General features: G+C 35.2%; 1 protein-coding gene and 1 long non-coding RNA gene across 2 annotated transcripts in view; one reads left to right on the top strand and one right to left on the bottom strand.

Moving 5' to 3' along the window:
- Positions 1-12,012, bottom strand: part of LOC142353706 (laminin subunit beta-1-like) — a 49,187-nt gene extending 37,175 nt beyond the window's left edge. Inside the window, exons 1-5 of the mRNA XM_075406028.1 lie at positions 11,121-12,012; positions 6,204-6,463; positions 5,404-5,566; positions 4,824-5,039; positions 3,555-3,767 (exon numbers count right to left, since the gene is read on the bottom strand). Coding sequence (XP_075262143.1) covers positions 3,555-3,767; positions 4,824-5,039; positions 5,404-5,566; positions 6,204-6,463; positions 11,121-11,178 — 910 coding nt within the window. The 5' untranslated portion in view covers positions 11,179-12,012. The remainder of the gene's footprint in view (positions 1-3,554; positions 3,768-4,823; positions 5,040-5,403; positions 5,567-6,203; positions 6,464-11,120) is intronic.
- Positions 12,013-18,877: 6,865 nt separating this feature from the next.
- Positions 18,878-23,371, top strand: LOC142353220 (uncharacterized). Its single transcript, XR_012761037.1, has 3 exons — positions 18,878-18,958; positions 19,237-19,497; positions 22,801-23,371. It is a non-coding gene; the product is annotated as an uncharacterized LOC142353220 (long non-coding RNA).
- The last annotated feature ends 213 nt before the right edge of the window (positions 23,372-23,584 follow it).

Here is a 23,584-nt window from a genome sequence, read left to right on the forward strand (position 1 = left end):
TGTACGGCGCATCTGAACAATTTCTCGAGAAATATTGGAAGAAAGTCTTGAAAGAAGCCAATGTAAATCAAGATTCAGTTTAGGCTTATTTCGTCAGGCTACAAGAAAAATTTTGACTAGATTTTTGATTTTGAAAAAGCAAACGGATATTTAAAAAGAGTTTATGTTCCTTTCGAAGTATCGCATACCACCAACAGAATTTTCATAGCACATTATTTCTAAGATTGTTGAATTGGATTTACAAATCAATCATCATTAGAGACGAGCGCCACTATCAAATTTAAATTGAACTAGATTAACACAAATTCAACAAAATGGCTTATTTTGTGGAATATCATGAGACAATTTATCACCATAATACACCTATTGTGTTTTGTGGAAAAAACAATTTAACCCTGGAATATGGTGACATTATACCGCCATATACCACAATTAAGCGCATGAGCCGTTTTTAGAATTAAATTTATCTTGGCGTTGTTTTTACTGGTGTCAAGACAATTTACGCAATGTCATTACACGTAAAGCCAAAATAACCAATACCATTATACCCAATGCCAATATACCCAATGCCATTATACCCTGTGTACTTTGATATTTTGGTTCAATAATCCGACTAGCAGAAATTAGCAGTCGTTATTACCCGTATGTTTTAGCATACTTAATGGCCATGGCCATGCCTCAGCGGCCCGTGGAAATTGATATGAAACTATCACAACCGAACAAGTGATTAAATTATTATGCTTAATGGCCATAGCCATGCCTCAGCGGCCAAAAATGGGATTAAATTATCCGCTTGTTAAATCATAGGTGTAAGAGCTATTTTCTGCTAATTAGCAATCGAATTATGGAACGAAAATATAAATGTAAATTGGGTATAATGGCATTGGGTATTTTGGAATTGGGTATAATGGCATTGGGTATTTTGGCATTGGGTAAATTTTCATGTAACCGTTTTTTAGTAAAATAGCACTAATCCAAGTTCAAAGCCAGCTGTAATTGCCAAAAAAAATCAATTTAAGATAATGAAAAAATTGGTTTTTACCAGCTGGGGGATATTTCACAAATTAACGAAATTGCGAATCGTTTTCATCACGAAAGTTTTTTATGTGATTGCTACAATCTGGATAAAATAATAGCAACAAAAGTTCCATAAAGGTTTAGCAATTAAGATAAACAAAACCCTTCTATCCGTTTTGCTAACTGATTTGTATGTTAATTAGATATGGTATATATGGAACAGCATTAACTGAGTCGTTTTTTGAGGGACTTTTCAGATAAAAATCTTTTATCCTGGACGTTGATGCGTTCAACACCAACTCACTGACCTTCCAGCAACAGGACCTGAACAACAAACTAGGAAGTGTTTTAGTTCTGTATAACGTTTCTGAAATCTTGAAAATATAATAAAGTGTTAGAGTATAGGTTTAAACAGCTGAGGGAGAAGCATGAAATATTTACTGACCACTTTGCATGTAGAGGGATTTTTCTGGAATTATCATTTACTGATCACTTTTCAAAGAGGGAGATTTTCGGTAAATACGAAAAATTAATATTTAGTCTTTAGCAAATGTACCACCCCCAACTTCTTTAACTTATACTAATTTATTTCACCAGCTTTACAAAAGTTGCTTTATTTAATTTCTCGCCAAAGAAGCGTTAAATTGGTTTTATTTAAATGTTAAACACAAAATTCTTTTAAAATTGTTACAAATATAAAAACTATGAAACTATAATTAGCCGCATTCTGTTTCAATTATTTGCATATGGTTGTTCTGTTAAATAAAAATATGCGATGGAATCCAGTTTAAAAGTAGAAAAATTAAATTAATAGGTTATTTTGTATAACTATGAACTACTCAATTTGACTGTTCCTACATTTTCGGCTTAATTTCTTGTTTTAAAAGCGTCATCGAAGCCTGATTAGCAGCAAATTAAAGGAACTTACCAATTTGCTCATATGTGCAAAACAAAAGGACATTGCATTTGAAAATCGAATACCGGTCACCCGAATACCCGATGTGTGAAATGGACCGAATGCTCCGACCCATTTCGTTAGGGGCACTAGTATGTAATGATTATTTAGAGAGATGTTTTCTCGGAATTATAATGACAATTGTTTTACAAGAAAAATATGAAAATAATTTGCGCCTTTATGAGACAAATTGTCGTGAGGAACGCTAAAATCCTTACAGTAAATCCTTTTGACTCACCCAATGAGTGGGGAGCTCAAAATTTAACACATTGTCATACTAGCTGTAACTCAGTGGCGGGTGAAATTTGATTGCCCAGAACAGGAAGTTTTACCTCAAACAATTTTTCCAAGAAGGAAACTAGTGTGATTGCATGGGTGATTGCATGGGTGATTGCATGGGTTGAACTGATAACAATGATCGTTTATGAACCAAGGTTTTCTAATTAGATTGTAACCTTTACAGTAAATAGTATGAGAAAGTCAAAAACAATTTTTAGGTGACCTAATTGAAATTTAGCGAATTCCTATTGAGCTATGTGAAACAAAAATCGGCTTGAAGGAAATCATTGAGATTGGAAGGAATGAAAGCATAAATAAACATTGTTCCTTTAAGAATGGCGCACAGATAAAAAAAACAGTTTGTGCATATTCTTGGATAAGTCAGCGTTCAAAGACAAGATAAAATTGATTAGCCTGCAACCAATCATTTAATCATTGATATAGTGCTTCATTCATCAATACAATCAGCATTTGATTCCAGCAAATTATTTATGTGAATTGTCCTTAAGCTTGTATTCCAATATTTTCTGCAAAGATTGAGTCCGTTATTTATATACGGGGACTTCAATTGATTCAAAGTTTGGGATTTTAGCTGACAGTTTAACGTTGAAATGCTGGTCTATGTCTGCCGGGGACATCAAAAATTTTTTTCAAGATGTCATGAATTGTCAATTAAGTTGCATGATTACTACAAAAGAGTTTACGATTATTATGACTTCGGGGTAGTCAAACATTATTCAGGGAAAAAGAGTATAATAAAGGAATAAAGGGTTCCAGGACTAAAGAGTGTAGTTATAGTGTATTTTTAAAAGTGTAAAGAGTGTACACAAAAGTGTAATTTTTTTTAAAATTACACTCTTACACTTTTTTCCTGGTTAATTAAGAGTGGAATTGACTTTACGCCCTTATTTTCGCTTAATAACGGTAGAATACGGGTGGACGCCTCGGCTCGGGTACAAAACTTAAATAGATAGTCAACACCTTCATATTTGTTTTTGAAATGGGTTCCGTTGGTTTCACGAAGGGGATTGGTTTATAGCCCTGTAATCATGAATAAATGAATTAATTTTTTTTCTGATAGTACAAGTTTCAAATGTATGAATTCATGGCAATAAACAAGGATCATAAATGATTTGTTATCACTATTCTTCAACACTCAGAAGCAATATCTGGCATTTTCTTAGAAATCACGCCATAATAATTATCACTTCATTAGTTTAATGTATGAATCAAATTAAATTTCTGAGGTTTAGAAAACAGCCAAAATTGGTCTTTTCCGTAATAAAAACTTTGAGACGCTAACTTCTGCATGGAAATCTGTCCGATATCAGTCTTCCCAGTTGCAAATGGTACCCCACTCTGCACCTGTCACAATGAGCACCCTCAGTCTCGTCATCACAGTTCACACACTGTCCCCCGTCGCCCTCACCCCGTGAACTGCTGCCCCCTGTCATGGATAGCTCCCGTTGAGTTTGGTTGAACCGGCACACTGATGCGTGGTTGTTGCACTTGCATTCTGAAAATTGATTTAGTGTATTATCATACCTATATGTATTCTGTAGTCACAGTAAAACAGAACTTCAATTCAATTATGATCGGTACTTTAAGAACCATAACTTAACCTTGAAGCGCACGAGAACGTTCCAAAAGCACTAGGGCATGCAATAAACTCATTGCAATATTTTTTCTTAGATTTTTTAAACGAATTTAAACAAATTCGCACAAGTTTCAATCCAATGACATGCTGGATGCCGGAATATCTCAAGGTTTTGGTGATTTTCACAATTCATTTTCAAATCGTGCAATAATTGCAGAAATTTATGTAAAATTATTACTCCCTATATTGCACATAATAAAATTTCGAAAAGCGAAAGTAAGCTTGGTTTTAATCAGTCAAAACGATCGAAATTCTTGCATTTTTCTTCGGTTTCGTAGTTATGTTCTGGTTTCAAACGCGGGATACCTTTGGTATGTTCAGTTTCCAGATGTTAACAACTGTCAACATGTTAGGTTCCAAACCACAAGGCAATCTTAAGAAAAGGTTTTGTGATCTAATTAACACTCCTTGAAAGCAAACTAATGATCCGATTCGTCGTCAATGTTCAATATGTAAGCCACAATTTTAAAACAAAAATAAACAAAGCAAACTAATTTTAAATTTGCTAAAGTTTGTTTTTCCATCTCTTGAAATAATTTCTTCATTGAATAACAATTCAGTTTACTGATATTAGTTCCATTCAGAACTTCATTTAAAAATTGTGTACAAAAAAATCGACCATTTTTATTACGAAATTCTCGCGTTTAGATCCGATCGATTACCGACGTTTACTTTCGGTCTTCTGGACTTCGGATCCTTTTCCGAAACGGTTTCATTTAGGCTTGTTCATTATGTGGGGATGATGAATTAACAATTTGAACATTACAAATTTTCACGCAGCTTCAAATGCACATAACGCACCAAAATATTAAGTATTAGAAATTTTGGGATAAACTCTACCCGAATCAAGACATTCCGTCAAACTTTGGTCGAAAAATATCCACAAAAGTGTGAAATGTGGGCAATCACTCTAACCTCGGCACTCAAACTGGTTCTGTTCAGTCCATGGTTTCCACTCCAAGGCATTGTACATTGGCTTGCAACTGTCACAATTGGTTCCTTGTGTGAAATGAGCACACTGACACACCCCATACACTTTGTCACTCACAAATGCCTCGTAGGGGTCACTAGAGACACACTTGGATGCGTGTCCATTGCAGAAACACTTTCCTCCTATCTCCAGTTGAGAAACTGAAAGACAGGTAGTTATTTACCGAGTTGGGGTTATCCAGGATGAGGTCCTCGACCCAAAACAGGTATGGAACAGAGGGACTGGGGTCGCGGACAAGGGACACGGTGCGACCCTCTATCATAGTCTGGACGGAATTTGGGTCGCACCATCCGGACCGAGTCTAGTACGCTGGACCGTTGTATTATAGTCAATATGACCCTCTTGCCAGACCGTTAAAGTATTTTTTTAAGTCAAGGTCTGGACTTTTGGTCAATATAAGTGCACACGACGAAATTCTGGTATTTAGGGATTCTATATAGATTATCAGGAATTCCATCTAACATGTAGATCGATGACTATAACGGGTACAAAATTCTGGCTAACTTGAATAAAAGTATCTGAGTTTGTCAGCGGTGGCGTCAGTGATGTACGGCAATGCGTGGAACTTGATCAGTCTGATTCGCACATTGGTCACCATTTTCAATTCTTTCCCAGATGACTCATCCACCCCAGCACCGTCTAAGATGTCCTCAACTTTGAACACCACCTATTCAGAAAAAAATGGAAGAGCAAATGCATAACTTTTCAACAAATGCTTATAGGATGTCACCTTGTGTTTCGGAGACGAGCATGTTACCAATGCTTTTAGATAATTTTGCAGTTTATGTTAATGAAAAATGCTTCAATTTAATAGCATCAATTTTTTAACAGTCAATAATAAGAGCTATAAGCTTATCACAAATCTGTTCAAAAATTTAACCTCAGCAGCAAAAATCATTAAGAAAATTGTTTGAAATTATTGCGAAAACATTAAAAGAAGAGGTCTTTCCCATTATAGCCCCCCCCCCCAGCTTAGTGGTCATATAACCGCTTATAGCCCCTTCCCAATTGTTGTAATTATACAAAAATGGGGGGCTATAATTTCATGGGGGGGGGGGCTATAATGGGAGGACCCAAAAGAAACAGTCCACAATATACAAAAGTGCATCAATAATTATAAGCACAAGAATCCTCGACCGTATATTTTTGAACGCACCGTACCCCCTGTGTGCGTTCAAAAATGGTATGCGTCATAAACGATGACAATAACGAAAACCTCGACCTGGTGAGGCTACAAAATATTTGAAAATTCAATCCGATCAGGAAATATCGCTGGGCTAATTAAAAATTAAATTTAATCTTACAGCTGATTCGACGTCACTCGAATCGGAGAACCTCTGTTCACAATAAGGTTCTCCCTCTGCACGCGTGATCAAATTGGGTACTGTAGGGAACACCCTGAAACAGTCGTATGAGAAGTACTGCAGAGCACTCCATGACTTGCCCCCATCTGATGATTTCTCCATGACCATAGAGTGTGGTTTCGTGTACTTGAAGGTCACAGAGATGAAGTCCAGCTCAAAGGTGGACTCAAGATTTAGCTGGATTGTCACGTTTTCCACTCCTAAAGGATTACGATTTCAGTTGCTTTCATGCTGAAAGGACATTTAAGAGAAGTTTCAGCTTTCCTTTGGGTTCAACCCTGTGCTCATTTTCATTCTAGAAACCCCGTTCCTTTTCCTCAGAAAAAGAACTTTGAGTTTCTAGCTTTTAGTTTAGCTCCTGTATTTTGTTTTTGAGATACAAAATTGAAAAATGTGCAAAAGTTATTGAGTGAGCACGACTTGTTGGCGACTCTCGCCCTTATGTTTTCAATAATCGACAAACTTGATGAAATTTTTTTTCAAAAACCTCAAAAAATTGGTAGATAAGTTGATAGGTAACCTTTTCTCTCATTCATTCATCGTCATTCCTAGACACTTCTTCATTGTCAAGTCCCACTCGCATAAAAGCATAATTTGCACAAGTAGGAGAACTCTTGGCTCCAAATACATGACGCTGATATTCGTATACCTGAACAGGTTCGTTAGTTTTTGGACGCCATAAGAACCTCAAGCAACTTCTATCCTGTTCGGAAACTTGCACTTGTAGAAACATCGATTCGATGTCAGCTGTCAGGGCTATTGGTCCTTCACGGAATCTGAATTTTGTTCCATGTAGCAGATCAGGTCCTGCTAGTAGCTTGCCATTTAGGCAAACTTCTTTGTACTTCGATGCAACATTTCAAACACTTTTTACTTTACCAGGCTTATTCGAGTTTAGCACTGGCTGGTGTGACAAATACCATTCTTTCCTGAAGGTGCTTTTCGATTCGGACTCGTCCTTTATCTTTACCAATCCCTTTTCTACATCTTCATCTTTTGATTGTTGATACAAACTCTTCAGGTTTGGGTCCCTTTGAAATATTTGCTCCAGTGAGCAAAGCTGACCGAAGGCTGAGCTTTAGTTGCTCGGTAGGTTTGGCTCTGGCTCAGTTCTCATCATTCTCACTTCGTACCGCTCGCCTGTGAACTTCGTCGTACTCTCTAGCATCTTTTGTGCCTGCAGTTCCTTCTTTGACTGACTGACGACGTTGATTTTGGAAGCATCAGTTTCTATGACCTACCAAGTTTGGATATTCTCAGCCACTTTTACATCTTCTGAGAAGGCGGAATGATAAACATTTTGTCTTCTTTTGCCTGTCATGGGTCCACTGACTACATATCTTAGCTCTGTTAGAACAGCGATAGGTTCACTTCGTGTTCCTATCTTGTAGTCCAATGGGCGTTGCCGCTAATAAGCAACTTGACCAAGGATGAGGCCAACTTCCATCACGATGAAGCTTTTGTTTGGTAAACCACTCAAGTGATTGAAGTATTGCTTCATAAATTTGTTTTTGTAGTTTGTGTTTCCCAAGGAGATTGACGGGTGTGCAAACGTTTCGATTGAATGCACCTTTGAATGTAGTCCCTTTATCTTGAGAGGAACCTTTTCGCTCATCAGATCTTTTGTTCCGTGCATGTCAGCTATGTTTTGCGTCACATCGTTGCCTCTCATATTCTATTCGTCGTCGATCCACTGTAGCAATGAACATACTAGACCACTCCGGCCACTCGAAAGGGTTTCCATCAAAGTTGTTCAACTTCAGCTTTGGTAGATTACTGCTGCCTATGTAACCACTGATTTATCGTAGAATAGCTCTGGGGGAGACGTCCCGCTCGTGAACTGCAAAATCGTGAGAAGTGACAATGCCTGTTCACTTCAGGGTTGCTTCGAAGAGAGCTGTTGAGCATTCTGGTGTTAGAAGATTGCCAATCCTACTGGCCCAGTCTGAAACATCGCTCTTCTTTTGGGTAGAGTTGAAGGGTGATTTGTCTCAAGCACTAATTGCTTGAAAACGGACATTATCATTTTCTAATGCTGTTCTCTTCACTTTGCGCTCTAGCTCACGCTCTTCCTTCAGTAGTTGACGCTTGGTTTCTAGCTCCTTCAATTGCATTTCCAGGCCTAGCTTCCTCCGCTCGAACCGTGCTTGCTCTAGTCTCATCCTGGTTTTGGATTTGATATCGAATTTGTTCATCCTCTCGTCGCGTTTTTGCTTTGCTGAAGATGTTTCCGAGATATTTTCCGTGTCTTGGCCGCTTGCAGTTGCCCCGTTTCACTCTGTTTGAGCAACCGGGTTGTCCGTTGAGTAGTTTTTGTTTCTCTCACGTTCGTTCACTGCTTGAGTTACGTTGGTTCGTTCTTCATTCAATGGTGGTTGCGTGCCTTTTCTCATACATGCAACCAAATGATATTCTAAACCTGCTTGGCACTTCCTTGCTTCTTTCAAATCTCCCTTAACAAAATTTGCTTGTTAGGGCACAAGTCCGTTTCGACGCTGCAGCTGCTTGGGTGTTTCTTCTTCTAGAAGGTGGGCAGTCTGTTGGTAGAGGACCTGTAGTTTGTTGGGTCGATCTGAATCTTCAATTATTTTCTAGCCAAGCCCACGTTTAGTGTTAACTTCTTCTACTACGTCTCGGAAATTATTGTCCTATATGTGAGCTGTTGATTAAAGCTCTACTCTGCTTGTTGTGCTTGAATTACCTGGTTGCTGTTCGCTTCTGTTTTGCTAATTTCCTTTTAAAAGGGTTTGCACTTCAATTTCTTTAATGAAATGCACTCTTCTATTCGCCTCTCTGGCCTGTTGCTGTCGATTTGTTTGATTCTCTTTGGGCGGGGGGAGGGCGCCTTCGGCAATCATTTCATTAGATGCGACAGTAGTTTGCCTGCCACTGCCCGGGTCGGCGGACCAAATGTAATGGCTGCTTACCTATCAAAGACAAGGAAACTTTACACCGCCCAGTTCGTTTCAGCGGTTTCAAATCTGTCCGGATATTGCGTTTTTGCTGTAAATTTTTGTGAACTGTATTAAGCGCTATTCTGTGGATTACCGTTGCATTACTTGTTGCTAAACCAGTCCTGAAAACTAATCGCTCATGTTTGCTGAATAACAATTTACTTTGCTTGAATTAATCGAATGACTCAAAACTTCAAATAACCAATTAGACGTAAAATTACGAATTTCTACTATACTGCAAATGCTAAGGACAAAACAACTCTTGTGCTTATGCACGCTGGGTAGGCCAACTGATTGATATGAGAACAATGAAAACTACTTGATCTATATAGATGAACCCGGCTTTTATATTTTATACCCAATCTTAACAGACGGGCAAAAACAACGTTTCACATCTCCGATTGGTTGTAGATCACTATGTTGTAAGATTTTCTGGATAAACTGCGTGCGGGGTTTGGGATAACCTATACAGTGCCCCAAACTCTCCTCTCTAAATTGCTACAAAAATCGCAAAATTCATTGAATCTGGCTTACCAAGTTGGGTATCTCTTACTCCATCTGAGCTCAATTTGTGTCATTGAGAACACTTGAATACGTGACAATAATAGTGTTGTTCAAGTTTGAGTTCAAGTTCCACTTTATGTATGATGATTATGTACTAAAAATAGTTACTGAATAAAAATGTTGAACAAATTGAACAAATCCGTATGGCTTCGATAGAAAGTAGCATTAAATTTCGCTAGTCAAGCTACTCTAACTTTACTGCCTGAAATGGCTTCGAAGCGCTATTCAATTTGGTTGTTGAATTATTGAGCTCAGTCAACACAACTTAAAAGAAATTTTTAAAATCCAATCTTTTTCTTCAGAAAACGTTCACACAAAAGTCTGTTGAAAGTGTGATTGAGAAGGAGATTGCAAAATCTTATTTTTTTTTCAAAAATAACTGATCGAGAAAAAAATTATCACAAACTAAGAGCAGAATCTTCTAATTTGGTAACCCGATATCAAAACAAGAAAGGGCGTAATTTAGGATATGTATATTAGCTTAGCCGCGATTTATATAAGTTTATAACGAAATACTTCAACTCAAAGCATTGTATTCCGGATATAATAAAAAAGTAACTATCGACACTTTTCTCTTTTCTATTCAAATTCTCAAAACAGAAATAATCTGTCATTTATGACTTAAAACATAGACTTAAAAACATAGACGCTTAAAAACATTTCCTGTATTCGGTTTTGTTTGGTTTCAAACGTAAAAAATTCTAACGCAACTCTTGGAGAGACAATTTTGTCGAGAAAAGAGTGAAAATTATTGACATTCCTTAGCTCATTTCTAAAACTATTTGAAAAAATATAACTTTTTTGTTTGTTCATCAAGATAAAAATTGTAGAACTTGTAGAAAATTGATAGGGTTTTGGGGATTCAGTTCATTGAAAGACATCAATTCAGTCATGATAGGATCATGAGAATTCAAAAACATAATTAGTCATTTTCTCATGTTTTCTTGCAGTCTAGAACTTACCGACGGTTTCTTACGTTTAAAAACCGAACATATTGGCTGCACCGAAAAAGTAGGGGCTTTGTCGCTTTTGTCTAGCTAAAACCGAAAATACTGACAAACATTTGTGAACACTTCTGAACTAAGGTCACTTAGTGTTATGTTTTTGTATAGCCAAGAACTCCTCGCCACCCCCACCCCCCCCCCCCCCCTTCCCGGCTAAAATGCAAAAAAAAATGAAACACCTTCACAATTCATTTAAAAAATATAAAGTAGCTCTTTTTTCAATGTTTTTGTCGTGTTTTGGATTTGAGAACGTATTAGCTTTTGTTTGCATAGATAGTTCGTCTCCATTACAAATTTCAAATCGCAATTATTTTTGAATTCAACAATTAACAAACCAGGTTCCGACTGCCACCAGTAATTTTTCCTGAGGAAATGTTGATCGGAATTGACCATATTTTCTGCTAAGTGGGTCAATTCGGCTTGAGATTCAGTGTAGCCTCTTCTAGAGTCACATGACAAACATTGAGTAGTTGCTGGGTCATTCGGATCTGCTATGCAGTATTTCGACACTATTTCTAGCCCACATGTTGAGGTTGTTGTTAATTATGGCTCTCGACCAACTAAAAGGTCACCCGATTCAAGCGCGTTGCTTAAAAATAATAAATTTGAAATTGTGAAAATACAAACTAAAATCATAATTTTTAAGAAATCAGACGTAAAAATGATGTCCAATATAGTAAGTCTAATTTGAATTTAGAAAGAATCTGATAAGTTGATTGTATTTCTCCGTAAATAAACTAATACAGAATTTATTCATTCATTATTGTCCGACAGTTGAAATTGTTATTTTTTAAAACAACCGTTGAAAAGGTTGTAGAAGTAAAATCACTGTAGCAGTACTAACAACGATTGCTGGAAAGTTAGAGAAAATTGACATAAAAGTTACAGGAAAAAATCCATTAACATTTTTGTTAACTTTCTGATTTTCTGCTGTTTGTAGGAATGAGAAATTAGTTTAAGAAATTGTTGTTACGTAATATACAAGCAATAAATAAACAAGGGGAAATTACGAGTAGTTCAAAGACGTTTGAGTGAGGCCAGATACGAATTTCTTAATTTAAGATTTCCCTAGGATTTGGTTTAAAGTGTAAAAGCATAGATAGGTTAAATATCTATGGTTCAGTTGTACGGACTGTATGGTTTACTATGGGTTAGAGAAGTTGTAAAAGGGAATATCTTTCTTGTGTTTTATGTGCTTGGAAAACTTTCCCATGGGTTTAAACATATTTATTGGTTCGTGGTTCATGCATAAATGTATGTAAGTTCTTTCTGCAGTTTCTTACATGCTCTATTATTTGAATGCTTATTCTGCCATGTGCCTTCTGTGTAAGCGAGAGGAATATAAGGACAGGGCTTGTTTAGTAGATCAGTTATATTCTGTCAATCTGACAAACCTCCCTGCTTAGAAGCAGAAAGTCTGAGAAGTAATTTTTGGTAAGATACACCAAAAAAGCAGACTTAGCCAGGCTGCAAGGTCCCAGGTCAGAATGACATCTTATCAAACTATTAGGATTCAGACATTTTAATGAGACCTGAATGATCACTTAATCTGTCTTTATTCCCATAGTCCACATTTCCAGAGGCCGTTCCAAATTTTTTCTAATATTAGACTGATCATGCACCCTTCTGATTGTGCCTACTCGAGTTTAAAACAGTCTTTGAAGCTGCATTCAGTTTCTGCATTTCTATTGATGCCAAATTCTAACTTCAAATAACAAGAAACTTCTGGGCATATTTACTACATTGTAAGATCATTGCGATTTCAAAAAAAAACGTTAAATTTTTTTAAATTGTAATCTAATTCAAACTTACTTTAGAGAATAGAAACCATTGCAAATTCGATAGCTCTTATAGGCATCATTTAGGATTTTAATATGCTCATACAGCATTCAAATTATCTTATTAAACGTATTAAACTGTATGGGCTATGTGAAATGTGAATCTGCAAAAGATTTGGTCAGAATACCTTTATTTGAAAAAAAGTTGTCATTACTTAAAAAGTTGCAATTTTTATCTATGATCAGTTTTTATATAAGGCTTTATGAATTGTTCTTTTTTGTGCTGTTTATTGATAATTGCAGACAACCTTTGAGCTATGTGATGTCTTTGTAAGCACTTTGACTGGTTTTAATGTTTATTTTTGTCTTGTTTTAATGTTTATTTTGCCTTGTTGTTGTTTTGGAAAACTGTACAAGCATGGTTTTTTACCATGCTATACCAGTTTTCCTGAAGTTTATTTCAGTAACTCCGCAACTGCCGCTACCCAGCCCGGAATGAAAAAGGAGACATGACTTGAGAAAATTTCCGACCCCAAATTCTCCAGGTATTGTATGAATTTATATTTCTTAAGGACCTGAGAACGAAAGCAATGGTAAAACCTAGCATGACTAAGGAACAAAATCATGAAGTTAAACTAATTCAGAAAAAATCAGAGTCTAATTCAGAGCCTGAATCTAAAAAGAATCAGTGTCTGATTCAGAGTCTGACACAGAGTCTGAATCTCAGTCTGAATCAGAGAATATCAGAGCAAAATGTGACATGAACAGATTCTGAATCAGTACTGAATTGTTTCTGAAAAACCGCCTGATTTAGTACTGAAATACTCTGAAAGTTAAGTACGGGACATACCTTTGTGTCCCATGAGTTGATCCAGTGTAAAAGATCCCAAAATTCTTATCTGATTATCTTCCAGTCAATTTTCGTATCTTTTCCGTTTGTGCCCCCAGTACATTATGCGCCCCCAGTTACAGAACACGTGCCATTACTTAGTGAGTCATTATGCAAAAAACATAGCACGTGCGTCCTGGGGTTGCAAATAAAATGCGCCCACTAAGCTGGGGGCACAAACGGAAAATATCGCAATTTTCGGATCTATTCTGTTTGCCCCCCCCCCCCCCCCAGTTTAGTGAGCGTAAATCTTTTATGACCCCCAGACGCACGTGCTATTTTCTTACATAATAACGTTCTATATAACAACATATAATTTGTAACTGGGGGTCGTAGAAACACTGGGGGCCGAAACAGAATAGATCCCAATTTTCTTTCGTTGATCATTTTGCGCCATTGGAGCTTTGGGACCCAATATTCAATTTTGACCCACAACCCAACCACAGAAGCTAAAGTTAAGCCAAAAACCATACTGCTCTTCAAATCAAATCAACAAGATAAAAAATTTCTATCTTTAGTAGCTCAAAAATCACTTTAAGAATCAACAAAAAAAATTCGTTTTATAAAGTTCCATCTCTCACAGAAAGATGCATTTTAAAATTTACGAAAATTTATACTGAAGGAAAACTTCTAAACGTTCTAGAGAGAACTCTAACAACAATGTTGCTTTACATAATTACCAAGAACGATTCGAGAGAATTGCCCAATCTGGTTTTTAGCAAACTTTAGATGACAATTCTCTTATTTAAAAATCAAAGCCTTGCCAAGGGATCAAATAATGTAATGAAACAAAAGATGTCATATCACTTCCTATTTAAACAGAATATGATTACGCCATTTTTTGCGTGTCAAATCATGAAATCCTTAACAAAATATTTGTGTGTAAAACAGAACGCAATTCAGTTCTTTCAAACGTACCATTAAGAAATAGTATTATTTGACTGCAAGTAAACATGGACAACAATAGTTCAATTTTTTTCTGGAAACCATATCATATAAAAGCTTTATGAGAACGCTTTTCTTGACCAAAGAGATGACTACCGAACAAGCAATTAGGAGAGCACGCGAACAATTTCAAGCACAATTTTGCAGGTAAATATTGCCTGCACATGGCCTTACCAGCAAACTGTTGGGGGTGAATTTGCCTAAACCTTAGTTAGAGTGTACACTTGTATAAACTATATTTTATCTTAGTACATTACAGGAACATTCAAAAATGAGCAACGCTTAGGCATTTCCTAAAACTGTAAATTTATTGTTCCGACCCCACTTGTGGGGGCGGAGGAACTATACTCAAATGGGTTTTTTTTTTCGTTCAGTCAATTTTGGCCGATCGATATATTCATCGCACAGAAATGTGAGTGGTATCATTAAAAAGCTGGTCCAGTGTAAAATTCAACATTAAAAAGATTCTTTTTATTTTCGTTTTTTTTCGAGGAGTTATCGAGGATTGAAGTTTTGAGTGAACACGGGATATTTGTTCACTTTTAGTGCCATTTTTCTTCAAATTAAGATATTTTCTATAAAAAAAGTATTTCAAACATAATTTTCTTGCCACAAAATGAACCAATTTCGTGTTCCTAACAGACTAAAAGGCGATAAAAAAGACTAGTTTTGGTCTCATAGGGAGCTTCAACATCGAAAAAAATTCGAAATCTATTTGAGAGTTTTTTTTTAAAACTTTTCTACTTTTTTGCTTTTTTTATGTCACTTAGAGACAAGTCACTTTTCATATCGAGGTTCTGTTAATGACAAACCTCCTTTGCAACCAAATAAAGTCCAATGAACAAAAACCTCTTTTAAAAGGATTTGCTCATGTTTTTTCTTAACTTCGACTCTGAGTTTTCGTAATTTTAAATGAAATTTTGAACTTTTTTTTGAGTTTTTACTGATTTGTTGGAGTCTTATGGCATGGAAACATTGACTAACATTGCAATATGTTCCGTAAGGAGATTTAAGTGAGCGTATCTAGTGCTTTGAGTGGACAGCTAATGGCTGTTAAGACTTGAAAAATAATTTTTCGAAAAATTTTCGAACATTAACCAATCATAAACTTATTATCGTGAACTGTAAGTCAGTCTCTGTAATGACTGCATCTTCTTTCCGTCCTATTGTAACCAAATTTGATCTAGCTGACAGTTTTATCTTCTAACTTTTAGATATATGACTTCAATGACAAAATATTTCAAAAAGTTTCCGTATTATTGGTTACTTTTGAAATCTTTTCACATTATCCTAAAATTGAATGCTCCTATTGGCTTCAAAACAACATTCAGTGGATCAAGGATAAATTTTTCAGAGAAAAGCTTATGGTTTGAATTGGCTTCGATCTTTTCTTCTCGCACTTATCTCCTGAATTTTTTGTTTTTGCCTGATTTTGTTGTTGTTTTCATAGTCTCAAGACTTATTGTGATCTCTTATTGATTATCTATGCATGACAAACACCTTTTGCTTGCCATCGTGTAAATTTTTAGCGTAGTTATTGACCTCCGTTAAAAGCTTTTGAGTTTAATGGCTCTTAAGACTTTAAAAAAAGTTTTTCGAAAATTTTTTGTACATTAACCGATTCTAAACTTTTTTCGTTGACTGTTTGTCAATCTTAGTACTTACAGGATTGCTTTTTATTTCTAATGCAGTCAAAATTAATCTGGTTAGCAGTTTTAAACTTTTCCCTAATAATTTTTTTCAAACTTCAATGCCAATAGTTTTCATTTTTTTTTTCAAATTTTCGGGTGTTTTCTCTTATTTTTGGATCCTTTTGAAATCTTGTCACATTATTCCAATACTGATGGTTCCCACTGGTTTAGGGAAGACGTTCAACGGATCATATTTAAAGTTTTTAGAGAAGAACTTATGATTTAAATTACTTCGACACCTTCTTCTTGCGCTTTTCTACTGAATTTTTGGTTGTTGCCTGTCTTTATTGTTGTTTTCATCTTCAATAACTTGTTGTAAGGTCTTATTGACTAAATATGAATGACCTAGCAAACTATTTATCCCATGAAGGCATAATTTAGCGTATTTAGTGGATTCCGTTGAAAGCTAACGAAATTAATGGCGTTGCCTTGCTACTACGAGCTTTCTCAAAAATTTCGTGGTTCTAATGTATTTGTTCATGTTTGATTTTTTAAAACTATATTAATAAAAAAGAGGGATCTCATTGCTGTTGATGAATTGATTGAACATAGAAAAGCTTTTATTAAAAAACTTATTTCTTAATGCTCAATTTTTTTCTTGAAATTGCTGTTTTTGCCTGTTTTTGTTCTTTAGGTAGCCGTAAATTGCTGACAAGTCTCTCAGGCTTGTAATTGAAAATTGAATTAATGAGTTATTTGAATGAGCTAGTCAGTTTATAGCCTTTAGTCTTAAAGTTTTTTTATATACATTTTCAATCATTTTTCAAACTTTTCAGTTTTTGTTGTTCTTTTCGTCGAATTGTAACTTGTTTTCATCAATGATAGGTAACATCCAATTGCTTGTATTCCTTAAGAAAAGGTATACTAAAATTATTTGTGACCGATGCTTTGTTTGTTGGACAATATGCGTTTTTATAAACGTTTTTTGAGTGCTCGTTTTTTGCGCTTCTTTTTCACTTCTTTCAGAACAATCGCGTAGTAACAGATCCCAATGGTTTACAAATGTAGCCCAAATAAATTTATTTAATCTCTCAGTATTATTGCTGTAGCTGAATTAGTAGAAAAAAGAATTGCATTAAAAATACATAATACTCAGATAATAGCTAATGGTTTAAATCGTAGCAATAGTTTGTGTTTTCGCAATTCGTTTCTAATTTTTTAGGTTATTATTAAGTTCATTTCTAAGGCTTAAACTCCCAAAGGCGTAGCCTCATGGTTTTGTAGTAACTCTTTAGTAATTTATCAAGGATTATTTGTGTAAAAGCTAAAGATTTTAAAGATTTTTGAAATATCTTGGTTTAAAAAATGTTGATTAATTTTTGAATTTCGCCTCATTGATCGTTCTCTTTGTTGACTTGTAACACAGTCTCATTAAAAAAACTTTCGGTCCGCTGTATAGTTAGGAGGAATTGAATTTGAGTAGTTAAGGTTTTATCTGACTGCAATTTGATGTTGTTACTATGTGCTTTTAAAATTAGATATTCAGTTTTTGCCGTGAAGTTTTTGTTTTTGCTAATTTTTTGGTTTTTTTATTTTGTCTCTTAGTGTCTTTAAGGTCAGATCTCATTGGCGTTGTAATAAGCCATGGCATTATGTAATTCAATTAGTAGATAGATTGTGTGGCGATTGTTTTAAACTCAAACATCTATTTTTGTTATTTCTTCATTTGGTTGACAATTAAGTCAAAAATGTAGATGAGCTCGGGTCGGAACATCATGCGCGAACGCACATTAACGAGCCGCCTTGTACCATATAGAATTTTTAGAGCCAAGGAACTGGGTATCAGCTATTGAGCTGTTTTACGATGTTTAATCACTGTATTTTGCGCAAAAGTAGAATAATATGCAACCTCTAACAAAATGCGTCATTTTTCAAAATAAATGATTAATGGCAAATTTTTATTAATCTGAAGTATGACTGGCCATGACACATGCTTTAAATATAATTCACTGATCAAATTTGATTTGAAGTCAACTTAGAACAGCAGCAAATGCCCATTTCGTTTGCACATCTTTCTAAAAAATCCTATATTTTACTATTTTTGCTAATAAATTAAAAATTCACGTAAGTTTTCCCACACTTGTTTTTTGAATTAATTCTAATTACTAACTGTCAAACTAAAATGCCTCGAAATTCTTATTTTTTTTTGTTATGGACCCATTTGAATGATCTCATAGATTACAGCAACCTGGATTCCGCTTCCAGTTAATTAATCGTGGTCAATATAAAACTTGATTATCAAAACAAATTTTGTTTTCACTTAGAACGAGTTGTATGAATTAATACATTTTGATTAGTTACGAACGATGATTACGTTGTAGAAAAATGATTGAAACAAAATGGTTTGTTTAAAAAAGTGTGTGTTTAAAATAGTTATTGTTTAATAGTTAAAATAGTATTGAGAACTGCTACAACGTTTGAAAAAATAGAACCTATTTAATGCTATAAAAATAACAATAAAGTGCAAACAATAGGGCTGAATAGCATTTCATCAAGTTCTAATGGATATCCGCTTGAAAAATATTACCACCCTGAACGAATATGATCGTTTGAAACAAGAAATTTCATCTGCTTTTAGTTCATCGGAAGTTTAATGTTCGGCAAATACTCAAAAGACAGTTGTCGGGCAAATATTCGAAACAAAGTTAATTTCCTAAAAGAAAAAATCACTTTAAAACTTTCTTGCAATCGAGCAAGCTAACCAACCCGAAAATACTTTCTAGTGAACTTTTATTGTTGAGCGAGAAAGCTTTCTTTTAAGGTAAATAAGTAGATGAACATAAAATCAACATCACGCCAATATCTAGATATTTGTTTATAGTCTATTTTGTGTCACTAAAATCTTAACTGTTCAAAACCATATAACACAAGTTAAACTTCGCAAACTGTTTTCTGGGAGTTTTTCAATGACTACAAGCTCGATTTTTTTCATGCTAGTTTTGTCGGCTAGAATTCCGAATCTCCTTACAGCAATACGTTTATTGGATCACAAGCGGATTAAACTATTAATTTCTAGTGTGAAATAATTTGATGGCCAATTTTTGGTATAAATTCTATATCTCAGCCAACCCAGACTTGAGTAGTTTGAATAACTTTTTAATTCAGAAATATTTAGAAGAAAACAGTTCTGGGTAAAATTTCAACTTAGAAATTTCAACGCGTACCTGATGATCATAAATAAAACTGATTACAATGGTATCAAAAGAATCGTTTCAATATGAAGAAATGGAAGATGAAAAAGGAGTGGGGATTATTTCACTTCGCAGGAGAGTAATTGGACTGATTGTGGGAATCCTGCTCAACTTCTCCTTTGGGTTAAATGACTATTTTTGGGCTCCCTTTGTCCCACAGATGCACGAAGAGAGAGGTCTGTCGAAAACAGCTACAGGAATCATTTCATGCGGACTGGGTTAGTTTCACTTATAACGATGTTCTCATTCTTTGCCCAATGTTTAAACTAACTTCTCTAAGTTAAAACTGAAAGCCATGGACATCATTAATAGAACTGGCCTGGTTGGGCTCCAATACAATTGGCGCATCATGGACCAGCCATTGTTCAAGGTTTGGACATTGTTCCTCTGCTCCGTGTATTTCATAATTATATTCGAAGAGTCTGTAACCGCAAAATAAAGCGTGTAAACCTTCGTTCAATTAATTTTTCGTCCAATGGTGACATAATGGGATTCTATAGAAGTACCATGAATCAGCAACTGGATTTAACACTTAAATGAATATACTATGATCCATCGATGGCATCTGAGATTCATCAATAAGTTCAAGAACTTATATGAGTTTACAGGGATCCATGCATACCAAAACCCGTGTGAAGATAAACTTAAAAGTCTTATCTAGCTTTAAATTAGACACAAGTATTTTTCTATCTTGAGATGATACAATTTATTCAAACCACCATCTACCAAACAAAGCATGTAGCTTAAAATTTATATCAATATTTTTTCCATCTCGAGTTTGATTTCCTAAATAAAAACTTCTTCCTGATGTAACATATGATATGTAGCTCTCGTTAGATGAGACTAAATATTTTGGGGGTCAAACAAATGCGTTGCTCATATACTTCAAAACCGTGGTTCAAACTCTGAGTACATTATTGAAATATTTTTAATCATTCTTGTGGAAAGAGGGTCTAACAAAAGTCGTATTGGAAAGCTCAAGGAGAAGCCTAAAAGCTATATAAAGTTTTGACAACAGCCTTGAGGTACAAAACCTGAACAGATGTTTAGGTCTGAACTGGCTGGGTATTTTCTCCAGCGCAAACGTAAAAAAAACTCGACCTGATTAAAATGTTTATTTAAAGAGAGAGCACGATACTGAAGAAATGTCTTGAAAATATATTGCGACGGATAACTTTATATACAATATAATTTAAAAAAAACACAAACAGGAACTGGAAACCATTTTCGAAACAACTTCGAGCTATCAAAAGGTAAAAATAATATGAACATTATTTATAATCAAACTCATCAGCGTTTGTTGAAAAGTTACACAAAAACTGGAGGTGACGTTATATTTGACCTTAGATTTTCTTAGAAAATTATCAGTGAACTCTTATTTAAGCATGGAACTTCACGGAAACTGATAAGCTTTTCCATGAGTTTGATGTTGCAAAATGGAGGATTAAAAAAGGCATTGAATTCTTCGTTAGAGCATTTTTATTTGCCAGATTTTACTTTTCGATAAATTTGTATGCAATCTAATTGTTCTATTTAAAAATATAAGCAGCTGAGCTCAGTACGAAAACATCGTTCAGCATCCACCCGCTGTCCTGAAAAACAAGCTCTCAGCTATCTACTAGAAGTTCTCCAAAAAAAACCTCAGTGAAAATTGCCTCTTGCCTCTGTTAATAGCGTCTGGGATGCTTCTGTGCAAACTGCAAAAACAGACGCAAATTAAATTTCAGTTTCAAATGTTTTCATGTGAGAACTATCGTCCCTTGGTGATGCTACTTAACTTCTGTGTTTATTATTAAAATATTTCAAAAGTGCAGTGAAATTTACCCCCTAATGTGTCCGAGTTTCCACGAGTTCGAATGTTGCTTCCCATACGATAAAATCGGTTTTAAAGTAAGCATCACCGAGACTACATATTTTTACCGCACTCGACTTAAAATTTTGTTGGTAAAAAAACAAGCTTTCACCGCTTGTCCTGCATCATTTCTCAGAAACTCATATGTGCTCCCGTTAATAATAATTATTATTATTTTTGACGGCAGCACAGATGAGTTTTTGAGAAATGATGCAAGACAAGCGGTGAAAGCTTGTTTTTACGAACAAAATTTTAAGTCGAGTGCGGTAAAAATATGTAGTCTTGGTGATGCTTACTTTAAAACCGATTTTAGCATATGAGAAGCAACATTTGAACTCGTGGAAACTCGGACACATGAGGTGGTAAATTTCACTGCACTTTTGCAATAGTATAATAATAGTAACACAGAATTTAAGTAGTATCACCAAGGGACGATAATTCTCACATGAAATCATTAAAAACTGAAATTTAATTTGCGTCTTCTTATGCAATTTGCACAGAAGCATCCCAGGCGCTATTAAGAGAGGCAATTTTCACTGAGTTTTTTTAGAGAATTTCTAGTAGATATCTGAGAAGTTGTATTTCAGGACAGCGGGTGGATGCTGAACGAAGTTTTCGTACTGACCTCAGCTGCTTATATTCTTAAATAGAACAATTCGATTGCATACAAATTTATCGAAAAGTAAAATCTGGCAAATAAAAATGCTCTAACGAAGAATTCAATGCCTTTTTTAATCCTCCATTTTGCAACATCAAACTCATGGAAAAGCTTATCAGTTTCCGTGAAGTTCCATGCTTAAATAAGAGTTCACTGATAATTTTCTAAGAAAATCTAAGGTCAAATATAACGTCACCTCCAGTTTTTGTGTAACTTTTCAACAAACGCTGATGAGTTTGATTATAAATAATGTTCATATTATTTTTACGTTTTGATAGCTCGAAGTTGTTTCGAAAATGGTTTCCAGGTCTTGTTTGTGTTTTTCAAAATTATATTGTAGAATGTATAATGTTATCCGTTGCAAAATATTTTCAAGATATTTCTTCAGTATCGTGCTCTCTCTTCAAATAAACATTTTAATCAGGTCGATTTTTTTACGTTTGCGCTGGAGAAAATACCCAGCCAGTTCAGACTTAAACATATGAAGCCCATATCATCCAAGTACCAATAGGATTCTTTCAATTATTTTTTTCCAAACATGTAAACTAGTTATAGAACCGGAAAGTTAAAGTTTACATGCCTTCGGAATAATCAGGAATACATATTCAAAAATAAAAATAAACAAATCTTCTGGTTATTGATTATTGTTCCCAATTGAGCTGTTCGTTCCTCTTTATATAAAAGTCAGAATTGCATGACCCTAATTTTCTGTCTTTTGATAAATTTTCTGGCTGACATTGCAAGAACTCTGTTAAAATTCTTTTGAAAAGAATTTTTCCCTGTCGTCCTTAGATTAAAAAGTAACTTATTCCACTTTTTTATGCGCTTCGAAACCAATGATTTTTGACTCTGCTTAGTGTACTTTTGCGTTATTATTATCAACAAACCAATAGGTCCAAATTCATGATTAGAAAAAAATTTCTAACCAAATTCGTGATTGGAAAAAAGTCTTGCTAAAGACCAATTTAGATTATACAGCTAACAAAGAGTAATGAAACTTCACTCTTTTAGGTTTCGGAGAAATCGTGATGGCATCTTCGCTTATCTTTATTCTGCCTCGAACTAACAAACGAAAACAGCTCTTCAGTGTTGGTCCATTCATTACTGGAATAAACACAATATTATTCGGCTTACTAAACAATCTGTTTTCCGAGCGCCAGAACACTTTATACTCTGTTCTGACGACCCTGACCCGAGTTTTTCAAGGTGTTGGTGTAGCGTTCACGTTTTGTTCAGGCACCCCCCTGCTGTTGACGTTTTTCCCAAACATGACGGGAAAATTATGCAGTTGGATTTCAATGGCGCCCCCTATCGGACAATTAGCGGGTCCACCAATCGGAAGCGTCCTTTTTAGCCTTGGAGGGTACTATTTACCTTTTTGGGCTGTTGGGTTATTTCAAATTGTTTTATCATTTGTTGGTTTGCTTCTAATCCCACGGCAAATTACAGAAGTTAACTCAAAAAACGCGAGAAGAGGAATTGATAAACTGTTTTTTATAGAGTACTTGAAAAATGGAGGCGTTACATTGCTCTGTATTTCTGCTGTGTTTGTGTTCTCAGCGGGATCGTTTTTCGCAGTTACTTTCAGGGAACTCTTTCATCTGCTTAAAAATTTGGTTTTTCAAATAAAAAACTGGCACAAAATGAAACACAATTGCCAAAAGTGATAAAATATCAGGGGCGTTAGGTTAGTGTAATGGGTTCGTTTGTTCAGCGCATTTCTGCACAGAGTGAGCATGTGAGTGAGTGAATTAGTAAGTGTACAAGTGAGTGGGTGATTGATTGAGCGAGCGAG

This window comes from Convolutriloba macropyga, chromosome 14 (assembly GCF_964194025.1).
Source record: "Convolutriloba macropyga chromosome 14, txConMacr16.3, whole genome shotgun sequence".
NCBI classification, from domain to species: Eukaryota; Metazoa; Xenacoelomorpha; order Acoela; family Convolutidae; genus Convolutriloba; species Convolutriloba macropyga.